The 16,559-nt window shown below is 39.2% G+C and overlaps 7 protein-coding genes across 7 annotated transcripts; 3 read left to right on the top strand and 4 right to left on the bottom strand.

Annotated features, from left to right (window-relative positions):
• Positions 1 to 173: 173 nt before the first annotated feature.
• On the top strand, positions 174 to 962 carry I206_107597 (uncharacterized protein; the record flags this gene model as incomplete). Its single annotated transcript, XM_019157642.1, has 3 exons — positions 174 to 351; positions 424 to 590; positions 708 to 962. 3 exons carry the CDS (start codon positions 174 to 176, stop codon positions 960 to 962), a joined length of 600 nt encoding a protein of 199 aa, XP_019009282.1.
• A 686-nt stretch (positions 963 to 1,648) lies between these two features.
• On the bottom strand, positions 1,649 to 2,965 carry I206_107596 (uncharacterized protein; the record flags this gene model as incomplete). The annotated part of the gene is made up of 1 exon (XM_019157641.1): positions 1,649 to 2,965. One exon carries the CDS (start codon positions 2,963 to 2,965, stop codon positions 1,649 to 1,651), a length of 1,317 nt encoding a protein of 438 aa, XP_019009281.1.
• Positions 2,966 to 4,420: 1,455 nt separating this feature from the next.
• Positions 4,421 to 6,829, bottom strand: I206_107595 (uncharacterized protein; the record flags this gene model as incomplete). The annotated part of the gene is made up of 13 exons (XM_019157640.1): positions 4,421 to 4,456; positions 4,519 to 4,757; positions 4,821 to 4,849; positions 4,911 to 5,167; positions 5,240 to 5,360; positions 5,413 to 5,512; positions 5,575 to 5,677; positions 5,737 to 5,868; positions 5,924 to 6,105; positions 6,172 to 6,235; positions 6,300 to 6,376; positions 6,452 to 6,659; positions 6,728 to 6,829. The coding sequence occupies 13 exons, from the start codon at positions 6,827 to 6,829 to the stop codon at positions 4,421 to 4,423; spliced, it is 1,650 nt and encodes a 549-aa protein (XP_019009280.1).
• Positions 6,830 to 7,370: 541 nt separating this feature from the next.
• Positions 7,371 to 9,094, top strand: I206_107594 (uncharacterized protein; the record flags this gene model as incomplete). Its single annotated transcript, XM_019157639.1, has 8 exons — positions 7,371 to 7,547; positions 7,603 to 7,758; positions 7,813 to 7,961; positions 8,020 to 8,082; positions 8,178 to 8,287; positions 8,355 to 8,581; positions 8,673 to 8,866; positions 8,956 to 9,094. 8 exons carry the CDS (start codon positions 7,371 to 7,373, stop codon positions 9,092 to 9,094), a joined length of 1,215 nt encoding a protein of 404 aa, XP_019009279.1.
• A 204-nt stretch (positions 9,095 to 9,298) lies between these two features.
• I206_107593 (uncharacterized protein) lies at positions 9,299 to 11,017 on the bottom strand (the record flags this gene model as incomplete). Its single annotated transcript, XM_019157638.1, has 3 exons — positions 9,299 to 9,325; positions 9,397 to 10,565; positions 10,624 to 11,017. The coding sequence occupies 3 exons, from the start codon at positions 11,015 to 11,017 to the stop codon at positions 9,299 to 9,301; spliced, it is 1,590 nt and encodes a 529-aa protein (XP_019009278.1).
• A 468-nt stretch (positions 11,018 to 11,485) lies between these two features.
• Positions 11,486 to 15,388, bottom strand: I206_107592 (uncharacterized protein; the record flags this gene model as incomplete). Its single annotated transcript, XM_019157637.1, has 8 exons — positions 11,486 to 11,986; positions 12,052 to 12,624; positions 12,689 to 12,883; positions 12,952 to 13,878; positions 13,943 to 14,062; positions 14,124 to 14,241; positions 14,309 to 15,078; positions 15,140 to 15,388. The coding sequence occupies 8 exons, from the start codon at positions 15,386 to 15,388 to the stop codon at positions 11,486 to 11,488; spliced, it is 3,453 nt and encodes a 1,150-aa protein (XP_019009277.1).
• A 316-nt stretch (positions 15,389 to 15,704) lies between these two features.
• I206_107591 (uncharacterized protein) lies at positions 15,705 to 16,251 on the top strand (the record flags this gene model as incomplete). Its single annotated transcript, XM_070203551.1, has 4 exons — positions 15,705 to 15,744; positions 15,803 to 15,850; positions 15,946 to 16,085; positions 16,210 to 16,251. The coding sequence occupies 4 exons, from the start codon at positions 15,705 to 15,707 to the stop codon at positions 16,249 to 16,251; spliced, it is 270 nt and encodes an 89-aa protein (XP_070059652.1).
• Positions 16,252 to 16,559: the final 308 nt, after the last annotated feature.

Genomic DNA, 16,559 nt, shown 5'->3' with positions numbered 1-16,559 from the left:
TGACGATTTCACAAGATTTGCCACCCATCCACGTGGAAAAACGCAAAGTCCTCTTGAAAAAGTTGAAAGCCTGCCATGATAATTCCTCTGTAATAGCATCATTTTAGTCAATCATTTTGCACTTACGAGAAGAATACAGAACAAAGCTTGAAAAAAAAGTACACTCAGGTGAAATGTCGAGACCAACGCCCACATCCGAAGCTTTTGAAGAAGTTCTGCTGTCCTCTCGATATGGCGAATTAGATGAATTGAAAGAGTTTGTAGAGAAGTTCGGGAATGAGCCTTTAGGGAATGCGATAGATGAAAGGGGCAATACTGTTTTACATATGTGCTGTGGAAATGGTCATGCCGGTTCGTTGTTCTTGCAGTTTCCAGTAACAGTGACATTTCAAGTTGAAGCTGACATCGTGCGTGAACCCCTAGATGTTTTGAACTATCTAATCCCTCTCATACCCAAAGACCTCTTATCACGGACGAACGAAGCTGGATCACCACCACTTCATTGGGCCATATCGAATAATCATGTAGCTTGTGTTAAGGCATTAGTTGAGATACCGGAAGAACAGGGCGGTGGATTACCTTTACTCAAAGTGAGTCACATAAGTTGATCCGTTCATCAGCATATCTTGTCAACTTGTTCAATCATCTGCACATAATGGAAACTTTGAACAATGTGGACGCATGCTGATCCTTATAAAATGCCATAGCAAACAAATGCCAATAAACGAGATGCATTTGCTGAATCGATCTTCGCTGGAGAAGGTAAAGAAGAGGTTTCAGGCTGGATTGAAGGATACTTGTATAAAGTTGAGGGAGATGATGATGAAGAAGAAGCACCAAAAGGTGCAGATATTGATGAAGCTGAAGATGAAGTAAAAGCTATAAAAGGTGATGATATGGTGAAAGAGGAAGGTGAAAAGGTGGATGAATTAGCGGAAAAGACTGAGAATGTCAAAATATGATTATAGGCCTGTCAGATCAAAGAAGGGACTTTGATGGTTGGATGTATGTATGAATCTTCATTCATTCTTAGACTGACAAGGAGGTGTCAGAACTGAGAAAGGTTCTTTGACACCTCAAGTCCGTTCAAAATGAGATCTCTAGATTTGCAAGTCCGTCATTTCTCCTCAAATCCCAATTCACCTGATATGCTCTGCAGGCTACTCCTGATATATTGTTATTTGACAAACGTGAGGGTCTAGTTTTGCGCTGATCTATCTCTTCAAGCCCGAGTGATCATATGTTGTGGCACCTGATTTGAGGACTGTCGCATGCGCAGATCCGCAAGCCCACATTCCGTCCGTTCCATACCCCTACCTACCCATTCTGCTCAATCAACTTTTACCTTTATCATTATGAACGGTCATGCTAGCTCTTCATGCTAGCTCTCCATCGATGCCCAGGTTGGTAGACCGGAAATGGCCAAGTATCAGAATTGTAGATACCCCTACTGAAGAAATATTCCTATACGCATGGAGCGTGCGGCTAAATTTCTCAGATCATCATATGCATCGCACTTGGTTATGAGATCAGATATTCAAATACGTAGAAGTGAAATTCCCACCCAAATGGTTTGAGTATCATAAAGGGAAATAAAGGACCAAAGAGCGGATCTGCGGAGAGGAATGTTATTGCAATCATGTCCTGCCTATCTCGTGGATTCATCCCCAGCTTCATTCCCATAATTCATCCATTCTTGGTATTGATCAACAGAGGACTGATCCTCATTCTCAGGGGGACTTCGCAGCCAGGAGTCATTTGATTGGGCCAACGACGGCTGAATGGCTGAATTGGCATAGTTTGGATCGAATTGATATAGTCCTTCTGAATTCCACGGAATGCCGACCCCTGTTCCCGTATTGAACGCCTGGTTGAATTCGGATGAACCTGATGCCAGAAGATGGGATGAAATATCGAAAGATCCGATCGCGGCAGAAGGTTGCTGGAAAAACATCGCTTGGTTCGTAGTGCTATCATGAGTGCGTTGGTACTGAAATCTTCCTGGAGTATCGAATAATTGGTACTGTGCTTGCATGCCGCTATTGTTCACGGGCATTGTTTGGTCGTCGTAATTTCCTGGAGGAATGGCAAGAGGGTCCTGTAGACCAGATAGTTGACGGGAGGCATCAGGTGTAGCCGATATATCAGGATGGCTGAATTCTTGATACGATCCGACTGGTGGGGCATGACCTTGATCGTAGGCACCCCAGAGTTCTGGTAGATTTGAACTATTGCCCCTCCCTGGATCAATCACGGATGGACCTGATCCCGTAGCGTGAGATGAATCTTTTGAAGATCGTATTGCGGCATCAAGCACCTTAGAATCACCTACTATGCACAAAATAACAGTGGCCTGAGCATCTCGTCTCACTACACCATGCTCTTTCCCTTTGTCATCAAAATACGAATAGCTGTGATCCTGTAGATCGCAATCAACAGTGGCGGTGTATCTGGCTTTGGGCGTATGGAAGTGTACGCTGTATTCGTTTCCTTTTTTGTCATTGGGGTTCTGGGACAGAAAGTGCTTTACGAGATTATGTATATTTTCAGCCTCGTTTGAAGTTTGCTCGGCTTTGATTGTCGAACCCAAAGCCGGAACTCTCAGTCTGCTAAACTCAGGTGGTTCTCCATCTATTAATGATATATGATCATCAGGGACCTTTACGTCCAGTTGACATGACCACACTCCGTGAAACCATCCTCTACTGGCAGCGATGGGTGGGCCCGGGACTACAAGGCGGAAGGTACTTGTATTTCCGACTCTTGTGAAAGTTTTAAGTTCGCACGAAGACGTATACTCTTCGCGGAAGTTGGCTGCTCCCGACTCCTTCAATGAATGAAGAGAAACACTTTCAACTGTGAGCCCTGGAGGGCCAGAGTGATATGTATCGGGAACTGTGTCTGAGACCGATGTGCCGGTCTCCCCAGGCCAAGTATCTTGATAATGTCCGGAAAGCTGACTCATTTCGCCAGATGTATGCTGCGTATGATAAGAGGGTTCGTTCAGGCTTGTTGAAAGAGCAGAAAACAAGTCATACCTCAAAAACAAGCTTTATATATCTTTTACTAGGGGCCTTGCCGCTGTGAGAAAGAGGGCCTAAGACTCTCCCAGAAAGGCGAATCGAGTCAAAATGCATGAAAAGAACTATGGAAGCACATATTGAATGGATCGTCGCTATTCGAAGACCTCTCTTGCGTCAACTATGACGCGCAGACTTTGTATCAAAGGACGAATCCTGACGATACTTTGTGTATGCTATGATCCGGCATTTTTTTCGACTCGATTTGAAAGGATTTCGGAAGTCTCTACATAGTGCCTTGAACGGTGACACTATCTCCTCTATTTGTAGCCAAATTCGAGTCGATCTCAAGCAGGTCTGGACCGAGTCTTTTATCGAGTTATCGAGGCCAAGATGTTATAAGAAAGGATTTCCAACTTACGATGACGAAATAGGTAGTATGCATCACAAGGGATTTCTCCTTTCTTCGTTCTTATATCATTTTTGGCGATACAGAGGTTACTATGTAGGTACTTGATGGATCGACTCAAAATTGATAGAATGCGAGTGTCAGTTCCTCGGAATGCTCCATTGATACAGCTTTTACTTTGCCCCCATTCTGTCTCAGAATATGAATTTTGCTCAATGAGTGGCGGATAGATACCGTACTTTGATTAGATGTCTTCAGTGTAGTCATCCGACGTTGTCTCGACGGAGGGTGAAACCAATGACATTATTGGGGACGTATGACTCGATGATACCGTGTCGAAACTTCAAAGGCATCTGAGTTCTTGGCACAAATCCCTCAATCCTATACCGCTCATCATGAGTTGTCGAAAGAGTTCCAAAGAATGACCCATGAAAAGGTTAGTCCTTGAGCTGGGTAGGAGATAAGCTCTTCGATACTTCATGTTGGAGCTCGACGAATGGATTGTAAGGTTCTTTTCCTTATGAATTCGAGCAATCATTGAATGACAAAATGCAAGTGATGGTAGAAAATTGCCTAATCTAGAAAACCAGATTGGAATATCTGATGTTACGGATTTCCAGATTGAAGCTACTCAGTGAAGCAAAACGCTTGACATAGCCAAGTCAGGGAACGATCATGGAAAACTCGACGAATTGCTCAATAATTATAGTAGTGAGCTGACAAAGGTAAAAAAGGCCCGCGAGAATATCCAAACTTGCATCGAGAATTACAAGAAATTACAAGAAAAAACATGGGCTTCGTTGAGTACTCTGATCCTGCTGAGAATATATTCATCCTGCTTGAGGAATCTCGGGGGTGATGCGACGTTAGTGCGTTTGTCATAGAACCATGTTTATGACATTGCATGGTCAAGTGATCCATTATACTTGCGGTGTTAGTAACATTAGACATTATTCTTAACGATGCATTTACGATTTCTGAGTAACCTTCCCTAAATTCGTAATTCAGCTCCTATACTAGCCCAGAACTATTGATTGCGTACTAATCAGCATAATGTAGTCACCTCGAGTCAGAAATCGATAAACTTACGGTACATCTAGTCATATATTCATCGGGTATATCTTCCACAAACGTAGCAGTAGATGTAGTTGAATTACCTTCTTGAGGAACAATTCTTTGCTGAGTACCATTATTAATCAGGCTTGGCCAATCAGGAGAAGTTGAATATTTATAAGTTGAAGGATCGTATGCTCTGCTGAAAGATGTCCAGTACGATACTCCTTCATTGGAGAGTTGTTGTTCTGTAGCGTTGAATGGGCGGAAAGTAGCTATTCAGAAATCCCCAGTCAGCATGATTTTTTCTCATGATGCATAGATGAAAATCCACTGACTCAAAGCGTTGGCAGAAGAAACTCCCGAACTGATTAGTGTTGTTAACAATTAGCTCAGAAGATCGTTATATGATCCAGGGAATGGCTTACTTGGTTCCATCGAACAAGAAGTATAGCTCTGAAGTATGCATTACTCCCTTGTATGGGGCAGCAGCCAGTTGAACAGGATCAGGAGTGTTCCATCTGAATAAATAAGCAGGTTGACCATACTTCGTAGCTTGAGTAGCTAGATACCAATCCAAGCACGTGAATTGGGTATCACCAACTAGTGTTTGGGCTAAGTCGTAGAACGAGGAAAAGTCAGATTGGTTATAGTAGCTCAAAGCCTTCGTGAAGGTCGCATTGGACTACGTAACGTGGGGTTCAGCGGGAAACCCTATGATGAGGATTATGCGACGATAAGACCGAGATGAACCTACGAGATTGGTATACCTTGATGAGGTTAAAGCTGTGTATAAGCTCGAAGCATTGGTGACTGAGGCGGGAGAACCGGTGAAAGTAGTTCCATCGTTGTTCATATGTCCAGCCATGATTGGAACTCTGATTGGAGTAATAAACATTCTGCTCAACTCGTTCAGACTTAGTGACTCACCTGGAAAAACGGCCTCTCGCTACTAGCTGACTCGGAAAATCAACGATGTTCGTACCATCGACTATCGGTAGATATTTACACAATGGCTGAGGTCGGTGGTCTGACAATCAATTAATCATATAAGCTGAAAGTCCTTGCGTCACAAGGGTCAGTTCAACTTACTGACCGCTGCAATAAGCGTTCTTATCGAGGTGTTTCTCAAACAGCTCATCACATTGTTTGATTGATCACACCCAACAAACTGAGTAACGTTGCCGAAACATTGCTGAATTCCCAGTGTTTGTCAACTTCACTTTTTTCACGAAGACAAGGAACTTGACTCACCTCATATACTTCAGGTTTTGGGAAAGGGTCATTTCCTATACTTTGTAGTACAGCAGCATTGAACGATTGTTTAGCAGTACCGTTTTGCCATATGAGATGATTTAATACGGAACCACCCCCGGAAGATTCACCCTATGTCAATATGTCAACATCAAGTCAAGAGGAAAGGGGTCCTAAAGAGACTCACAGAGATGGTGATGTGATTCGGATCTCCGCCGAAGTTTTTGATGTGCCTCTTAACCCAGTCGAAGGAAGCTCTTTGGTCCAACAATCCAGCATTAGCTGTACCATCTGCCAACACTTTCGAAGAAGCTAAGAAGCCAAGCAGGCCGAGTCGATATTGGATATTGACCGCTACGATATTGCCCTCTGATTTCCAATGGTATAAGTCAAGGACGAATAACATTTTGATCTGTGAGCAGCAATAGTACTCACGTGTGATGTTTACCCAATCTTGCATCGGAAAACCTTGTGCTGAGTTGTAGTAATTTCCCCCGCCCTATATGGCAAATATAAATCGATCAGCCATACTTGATAGGAATGGTAGCTCTGAGAATGCTCACATGTATATAGATGACAACAGGTAGATTATCTCCATCTTTCGCATTTGTGGGTTTCCAGATGTTCAATGTAACACAATCTTGATATATTCAAAATGACATTAATATTAGTCCGTCTAAGCTTTATTTATACAAATTGAGCGCCAGGTACTCACCTTCATCTCCTACACCGACCGTAGCGGGTTGTTGAATACAAATAGGACCGAAATTTCTGGCATCTTCGATGTATTTCTGGTCATCGCTTTTAGGCGATTCATCAAGTTGTACGGGAGCTCTCCATCGTAAATCGCCCAAAGGAGGTTGTATATATGGTATACCACCATAGAAAGTTACATCTGGTAAAGTATCATTTCCTAGATAGACCTATACCACAATACTATCAGCAGCATACAGAAGAGAAAGTAAGAAGCGGAAACGGATGAAAAACATACTGCATAGCCTAGATCAACAACGGGACCAAGTGGACTAGTCCAACCCATCACATAATTAGACGAAAGTAGGAAAACAAAGAACGTGATCAAGAGTTTTGACATTTTGAGTCTCCTCTTCAATCCAACTTAGTGTAATGGTTGTCTATATATGAGGCTTAAGCAAAATTACTCTCATCTTTATATACCTATTCTGCTCGAACATTACACTAAAACAACGGACAACCTCCACTTTGAGCCGTCAACGGGCCGACTACAAAATAAGCTAAAGATCTTGTCATTCTTGGCACATGATCGTTTACCGTACCTCCTTCACGATATCCATAGTCAATTAGTACTAAGATCTTCTAGGTAATTGAGGGTTGGCCAAAAATAGATTAATTAGATGGATCTCTCTTTTCTCCCTCGTGATTATCTCAATATCTGACTGTACATTCCAACCGGCCCGTATAACTAGTTTACAAGGTCACGTGTTTTTGCGGGGCTCCATACAATAAAGCGAGGATATGTTGGAAAAAATGGACAAAGGAACAACAAAGGAAAGAAGCCAACTTTACAACTCTGCTTATAACGTCAAATCATATATAAAGCAAGCTGTCTGTGGGATAGGCTGAACTGAATCGGATAACAGCCTCACAGCAGCACCATGGACAAAGTTGAAGGAGCTCAAGATTTGGTGGACGCATTGATCAAAGAGGTAGATGGAAGTCACATCAATGTAGATCATAATGATGGTAGTTCGGATGAGAACGGTGAAATTGCTAATGGCGAGCTAGAAGGAAAGAATAAGAAGAAAAAGAAAAAAAAGAAATCAAAGGCTAAAGTCAGTCGATACTCAATGTATATCTATCGAGATATGAGCTAATGTCATCAAGTAGAAAACCTCCAACATAAAGCCAAATGAAGGTAAAATACCAGATGAGATACCTCCTCCCGCTCCCGAAACTTTTGAAGAGACCGAAAGATGGGAGAAGGAACTGGTGAAAGGAACCCAGACTTACTCTTTACCTGCTTGGGGATTGTTGAACGATAAAGTAAGCTGAACACTACGTATATGGGATGGTTAGCTGACGTATACCATCCATTAGTCCAAAGATATATTGAATACCTTCCGTACACCAAGTTGTAAGAAGATGGAATTGGTCACTCCTCGTTTGAGATTAAGACAAGTGGAAATTAGTGATCTGACGGGAATAAGGAGAATAAAAACCGAACCCATTGTGCAGAAAACACAATTGTCAGCTGAAAGACCCGCACATTTTGGTTGAGAATGGCTGATTGACTTTTTGTGATAGGTACGGCTCGCCTGGTCTTAACGATATCAAAGAATCCTTCTTGAACAGATATATACGTTCGAGGTATGTCTCATCTCAATCTGCCAATTAGTCAATAGCTAATTCCCTAAATCCCTTAGCATACCGAGGGTATCAAACATACGAGGTACGAAAGGAAGAGACGATTACATATTTGCTATAACAGCATTAGATCCTTCAACACTTCAAATAAAAGATCCAGGTCAGCTTAAAATTAGTAATAGAATACAAAATGCGGATGGATATTTAGGTAAATTAAGAATTGTATTCACACACTGTTGTTGAAAACCGTTTCAGCTGATTAAATCAATTAAAAGGGAATATTGCAATTTCTTTAACTTGGCCTTCTGAAGCTCCTTCATTCTTACCTAAAAAAGGGGAAATTTATACTCAACCAACATTTGAAGAGTTTAAGAAATATGAAATTGAAGGAAAAATGTTTTATGAAATACATCCACAATTATGGGGTCAAAGTATAATGTCTGAAGCATTTGAAGAAGTTTTAAGATTTAGTATTGAAGAAATTGGTTGTAATAGTGTAGCTGTTAGTTTTTACCATTTTCCCTAACAATATTTTCCCTCCCTTTTTTTTAATAATGCTAACTTTTGATTTTTTGGAAAAAAAAAAAAAAAAGTCGGATCCAACAATAGGAAATGAAGCTTCATTGCATCTTTGCATTAAAAATGGTTTAAAATTTAGTCATGAAACTAATAATATTTATAATAAACCTCAATTATTTCATAGAATAACTAGAGAAGAATGGTTTAATAGAAATAGACCAAATAAAGAGATATGTGATAAATGGGGTGGAAAAGAAGTTTGTAGATGGTAAGTTCATTCATCAAGCACTTGCCTAAAATGGTTGAAATTATAATGAAGAGTTACAAGCTAATGATTGATCTTATACCGATTGATAGGTGTATGAACTTTCGACTTTCGCCACCTACTATAAATTGCAAACACTGTGTTTGGGCTAAATACTGTTCTAGAGAATGTCAGAAAGCAGATTGGGTAAGACAAGGAGGACATCAATCAGAATGTGATTTCATAGCATAGTGTATGCGTGTTAGCCAATTCAATCGACGAGAAGGAAATTGCAAAGGGTGAATAAGGAATGAGCGGGACTTTCATACGGATACGCTGTGTGGTTGTTGTAAATATAGAACTCATGAAACGTTAGCAAACAAATTGAGGTATGCATAGTCCCAAGAGATATATAACAGCATCTATGACAGTACCTTGATTATAAAAACATTTTATCTAAACAAGCTTGGCTACGACATCTCGCTGAGTGTCATCGGATAAGATCAGCATTAACAAACAGATCAGCGATGACGAAATGCAGCAAAATGACTCACAAGTAAAGGAGCGACTTGCTTCCTTGTACTTTTCGCATTACCCTGCTTCCAAATCAAAACAACATCTCCATGTGATTCCCAAGCACTTGTTGAACCTTTATTATCTTTATCCCATTTACTCAAATTCAACAAATCACTACTACCTTCTAATCCAACTTTCAATTCTTCTAATATTTTTTTAGCTTCTTGAGTAGTTTTAATCACACCTCCTGATCTTACTATAAAAGCTAATTCTCTTTTATGTTTACCTTCTCCATTATTAAACGAAGTCAATATTCCTTCTATATCTAAAGTCTTATCTGCCATATATTCATCAACTGCTTCTAAAAAACTGTCAAATCCATTAGTTTCCTTTGATAACCATTTCTTAAGTCCTAGTGGGACAGTTGATAATCCAACTTTCAGAGTAGGGTAAGAAGATGAAGAAGTTGGTAATGAATACTCTTTATAATCTCTTAAGAGTAGTTCGGATGTAGTCAAATTTGATACGTCCATCTTAGTATCTTGCAGAGCCTCGGTAAGAGTAATTAAGTCTTGGGGTATATTTGATCCATCTGTTGAGAATTCAACCAATCCTCCGTCAGCATCACCATTAGTTGGGAATTTAGCCGAGTCGAGGGTAGATAAAGGATATAGGAAAGATGCAGAGGCATAATCATCCAAAGTTGCTTTTCGACCAGGTTTGAGACCAGTAGTATCGATTAAAATAGAAGATAATAGTAATGTAGCTAATTCAGCTGGAATACTTTCGCTTGGCGAAGAATTCAAAGTATCTTTCCATTTTGTTTGGAAATATTTCGTAACTAATGAAGCGCAACTTCCTGTAGGTGTTGTAATTTCTCTAACTTCAGCATCGGTATGAGCATGTTCGTCGTCATGATGATCAATTATTGAACTAACTTTACCACCTCCAAATTGTGGTAATAATCTATTATGATCTACTAAACCGAATTCGACACCTTTAGAAGATAATTCAGTCGTAGGTATAGGTAATTGTTCTGAATGAAGTAAAGAATTTATTGGAATTGAAGATAATTTTAAAGCTAATAAATTTTCAGGTCGAAGTGACATGAGTTTTTGAGGTGTAAGAATAAGTGGAATTGTTTTCTTCAAATTGAAAGTTGATGCAAGGTATGCGTTTCCTATTGAAGAAGCTATAGAGTCGAGATCTATAATAATTTCAATCAGATTGATATATATCATTGGTATATATGATAATTTGCTTACCTCCAGCTTCATTACCCATGAAAACAGTCCATCCTTTACCATCACCTTTTTTCAAATCATTTAAGAAATTTTGTTTTTGTGTAGTTAGAAATACAGCTAGTTTACCTTCGTGATTATTACCATTCCCATTCCCATTTGAAATGGGTAAATCAGCCATTATACCTTTTAAATTTGTTGAATAAGGTCTATTTATTTGATTTGTTGAATATTTTGATTTTGATTGACAAGATAAATGTTGATGAGCTTTATTAGAAATATGTGAAAAAGAAAAAGGTAAACAAATTCTCATAGATTCGTTTAAATAATTAATTAAAATAATAATTAAAAGTAAAGGTGGTATGAATGCGAATGAAATGAAAATACAAAAGAATTTTGAATTTCTATTTATTCTCATACGTATTCTTTCCTTTTGTTTTGTAATTGTAATTTGATGGATAATGATGAAATCTGAAAGTTTTTTGGATGAATGGAAGTGAGTCAAGTTTGTTCGAAATTTGTTATTTTGTTGTTGATCTAATCTTTCGCGAGTGCATTACGTCATTTGATTCGGTGGTGAAATTCTTGGCTCAATGTGATTCATGCAACACACTTTGGTTTGTTGTGGATAAGCTTGTATGATGCATCGTTATTCGAATATATACTCATCATGCTACACTAGACTGTGCATATACTGCTGACTATATGATGTCATGACCACCATGAACCAAGTGGCAATGTCCGGGCGATTTCAAATCGCACATCTCGAATGTCGAATAAACCTATGATAATCGTAAATGCATACATGAAATGCCATATTCCAACGAAATAGAAGGCATGAATGAGATCAAATCAAAAAAAGAACAAGAACAACTACAAGACTTTACTAATCTTCCTCTTCTTCACCAGCTTCAATAAGAGCTTGATAATCTTCATAACTACCAAAAGTAGGTAATTCTTTTCTTTTCTTTTTATTAGCTTTCCTTTCAGCATTTCTCTTTCTTTTTCCAATTTCAATTTTCTCTTCTTCATCATCATTATCTTCTTCTTCTTCTGGACCACTTAAAACTATATTAGGCATCTCAGATTCTGAAAGTAAATCTTCATCTTCATCATCGAAATCTGGGAAAGATGAATTACTTGTTGTCGGAGATATAGCTCTTTTATCTTTTGATTTTTTAGGTAATTCCTCTTCATCTTCTTCTTCTTCATCATCTTCTTCCTCATTCTCATCTTCTGATAGATCTTGCTCCTCCTCTTCCTCCTCATCTTGTTCGTCAGATGAATATTCAGTCATATCATCACTGATACTTATATCATCAATATCATCTTCTTCATCTGATAATCCCATATCATCATCCGCTCCAGGCATAGAAGCTTTCATAGCCTAATTTATCCATAATCATCAGTCACAATGCACAAAACGCATAACAAACGAGATTCCTAACTCACCTTCCAAATTTCATCTTCTTCCGGATCACTACCTTCCTCATTGTCTTCTACTTGTTCTTCCACTTCAATATTAGATTCTTCATCCTCATCTGAACCCTCCTCATCCGCTATATCAGATGGTAATTCATCATCATCATTATCACCACCAACACTTTCTTCTTCTTCTTCATCGGTATCTTCTTGCGCTTTACCTTTTCCTTTTTTAGAATTCTCATTTCTTTGAAGTTTTTCACTGAAATATTTATGGAAAAACATCATTTCAACAGGTACATCATCAACTTTCTTTCTCCAAAATTGTTCACTATTAACCATCATTCCTGCTTCACCCGCAGTAGCTGATCTAGCACCTTTATTTTGAATTACTGATCCTGTTTTATCGGAAATTGCAGCAGGTTGCATGATTGATGCACCTTTAGGTTGAAGAGTCTTTTTAGGATTTCGATAGACAAATCTGTCTAAGAAAGACACGAGAGAATTTAAGGAAATATCTGCTGAACCTGTCAAAGGTTGAGAAAGGAGAAGTTGATTCGCTTGAAGAGATACTGAAGGGTGGAAATGAGTTAAAAACGGCACCTGTAGCACGGTTTATTCAATACGCGCTCTCGACAAATATTAGAAGTTGAGTGTTAAAGCTCACCAGATCCCATAGACAACTCGAATCGGCATTAGAATATAAAGGTTCTCTCTTCTTTCCGTCATATTCCTTTTCATGACTCGGTTTATCTGTAGACGGTTTTATTGTATCTTTTTGATCGGCGTCAACAAAATGTTCAATGTCGTCATCTTCAGGTTCAATAAGCATCTTCTTGAGACCAGGTGTTGTATTGAACAGCTACATCCGAGACCAGATCAGCTTCTGTATTACAGTATGCCTTATAAGGGGGAAATGATTTCACTTACATCACCTAAAAGATATAGAGCACCACATACGAAAGGCGGTTGATGCATACTCAACATCTGCAATAATCTCTTGACAAATGCCATAACCCTATTAATCCTATCGTCCACTTTCATACTCTTAAACAGCAAATTCAAGTACATTGCCTGTTTACTACTTGTCATAAGTCTTTGATCAAATAAAGAATCGTAAAGTGTTCTATAATAACGATCGGAAACGGTTTGTCTCGATTCACTATCAGTTCTTGCTACTTGATAGATCAAATTTAAAGCTTGTATAGATGTGTTGAAAGTACCTTTATGAGTAATTGTGAATAAAGTATCCATATAAGATTCAAACATAGTTTCGTCCAATTTGGCAAAAGGTAAAGCACGATTTATACCAGTAAGAACTGCACCAACTAATTTTGATTCTGAATTTTCAATTAATTCTTCTTCTTGTTCAATTGCTGTTTTTCTACCATTTTTGGTTCGTGTTCCTTTTCTTCTTCCTCTCCATTTATCTACTTTTCCAGCAACTTTCTCAATTTGTTCATCAGCTATTTCCGCTTCGTTTTCCTTTGAATTGTCTTCTTGTGATAATTTAGGATCACCAAGTATTTCTCTGAAAATTTCGAAATATAAATCAACTAATTTACCAGCAACTTCTTGATCTTTCCTTGTCAATGTGATTTGATTCAAAGTGATTAAACCGTAATATCTCGCATGATTGACCGTATCGGATTTCTTTTCTTCGGGTTTTTTCGATTTCACATCGTCATCAAACTTGATATGTGATCCTGAACTTGCCGCTGGTGCGGTTGGTCCCGTGGGTTTCAATATCAAAGCAGACACTTCTCTTGCTACTACTGCTTTCATAGCTGGATGAGCCTGAAGGAGTTGAAGAATGTGATGAGAAGCTTTGGACGCTACCGATCTATCGGTGTCTCCCTAATATTTCAATTGACAATCAGCTGAAGGGTTCTCGCATAACATGATGATCAAGCCTACGCACCAGCTTGTTCACACCCAATCTTAACAAATTCTGCTCTTGCTCAGCGTTTCCTGCTAACAATTGGAAAATTATGTGCAAAGCTTGCGTTCGGACGAAAGGAAGTGTATCGTGAGACAAGACCTATCAAACAGCCTGGGTCAGCTCCTTCTCTATTGGGCTTTCAAAAAGAAAGTCAGCTTACCTCCATGACTTGCAGCAAGCTGAAAAACCACCTCTTCAGGTAATCCTCAAAGGCAAAAATCAATAAATGTCTATCGGTAAGTTGAGGATGCGAGAGCAAAGGTTGATCTGCAAAATACCTACAATACAAACATGAGCTCTGTGATCGACCATCACCGCATTCTTTTTACGACTTGCTAAACTCACTTCAATTTCCCGGCTGGTTTACCACCACCATTGACCCACCAATCCGACAAAGCTTTTATAACAGCAACCCTTTGATCTTTATTGCTTCCTGCACCTGCACCTACAGTACCATCTTCCTTCCATCCAGCCATATATCTGAGTCTGTTCAACTCTTTCATAGCGTGAACAGGTGACTCTCGAACCAAAAGCACTAAAGCGGAAAGTTTATCTTGGTGTGTACCTGATTGTAAGATTTGAGCGATGAATGCTTGATCAGATGTGGATGAAGCTCGGTTCAAGGGGGGTAGGTTGTCCAACAGCTTGAAAGCCTTTTGTTTGAGTTCATTGAAGGCGTGTCCCGTTATAGGTCGAGGTGGAATGTCAAGTGATGGCAGAGTAGGAAGAAGAGTGGTCCAGGATGAAGAAGCTGGAACATTGACTCCGCTTGAAGAGTCTTGATCAGAAGTTGATGTAGAAACTTGCTTTGGCTCGTTGATAATCTTCTTCGACTGCTGGACAGGGCCGGTTTTTGCTGTCGATCGCGCTTCTACCAGTTCTGCCTTTCCGTCGTCTTCTTGATCTTCGTTGCTGTCTTCCTCTTCTTCACTTGCCTCTGCTTCCTCGCTTTGCTCCTCGTCATCATCATCATCATCCTCTTCCTCCTCCTCCCCATCATCCTCACTATCGTCGACATCTTCCTCCTCCTCCTCTTCACTCTCGACCTCTGTCACTCCAGTAACACTAAAATCCAAGCCCTTCATGAAATCACCTAATTCCTTCTTAAGCGATTTCTACGTTTATCCACACAAATAAGCCGACTAATACAAAAGTTAAGAAAGAAAGATGACTTACCTCATCAACTGGTTTCTTCACATCTGTTGTAGCTTTTATTGGAGCAGCAGGTTCATCATTATCACTCTCATCAATTCCATCTATTAATTCAAAATCATTTTCATCACCTCCTAAATCTCTAACAGCTTGTTTAAGCTCTTCACTTATTTTATTATATTTTGATGGTCCGGCTGTAGCATTTGCTCCTGTTGCTGAACCAAAAGTTTTATTTAACAATTTCGTAGATTTACTACCTCTTCCTTTTGCCATTTTAGAGTTCCTTTTATTCACTTTTTAGAAACTCCTATTTTGGCTATTTTAATGAAATTATAATAATTAATTATATAGAATTGTTTAATAAGGTGGTGGTGGACTTCGATAATTCACTGAAATCTTCGAATGGAGGTTTATATTTATCTTATGGGATAAAAATGTAAAATATATGAAAAATAAATCCAATATTGTGGGGCACCTAAATCAACTTGGGATCGTTTAATTCCAAGTTGAGCTTAAGTTAGTTGTTCATCAAGACAGTTCGATTTATGTTTATCTTGCTCCAGCTTTAATATTGTAGTGAGAAAGCAAGATGCCAATAAATGTTAGACCTGTAGTAGGTCCAGGATTAGGTGAGCTCTTATGCAATTGAAATGTCAAATCAAAATTCTGAGCTAATCGGCAATGTAGCTGGTTGTTGTACCATCTTTTCTATATTGGGCATCGTCATTTTACTTGGTGAGTCAATCATAGACTCTCCTATCTTAAATCGTACGATCCATCCGTGGTATAAGATTACTAGCTAATGAAGCTATCGAATAATATCTTTATAGCCCTGGGATCATTCTTTGGAAGACATGTTGAAGGTTTAACAGGTTCAACAAAAGATCCTAAAGATCCAGATCATGTTGCTAAAATGTGTTATGCTGCTGCAATCATATATGGTGCTTTCATTGTTTTCTGTGGATTACAAGTGAGTGTAGCGCGGCTTGACTGATTATGCGGATGATCCTCAAATAGTCGAAGAGATCTGAGACCGGATTTACTAGTCGATGAAAGTGAATCAAAAGCTGATTAGCATTTTCTTCTACGTACAGATGGCAGTGCATAGGCGTTATCCTCGTGGAGTACAATTGTAGTTTTGAATCCATTTAGCAGTAGGATGAAGAAATCCTTTGCATGTATATTTGTAGCTGTCTAGTTATATGATAGAACTACCTTTGATCACTGTGCAAGTCTGGGCATTTTCCACGTGGTACCTTATTGCCACCGTAACTTACGTCAAGTTATAACTTCAAATCCGGAATGATGATTACTGTTGTATACTTCACGCCCTTTATACCTTAATAGATCTCTCTGTCGTCCTACTGTTCACCATATTCGCTTCATTGACAGAGTATTCTCGGTATACATTGGAAATAGACGGTCTCAGCCTTGATTGTCAGAC

Source organism: Kwoniella pini, chromosome 11 (assembly GCF_000512605.2).
Source record: "Kwoniella pini CBS 10737 chromosome 11, complete sequence".
NCBI classification, from domain to species: Eukaryota; Fungi; Basidiomycota; class Tremellomycetes; order Tremellales; family Cryptococcaceae; genus Kwoniella; species Kwoniella pini.
This window is presented reverse-complemented; position numbering and strand designations above follow the sequence as displayed.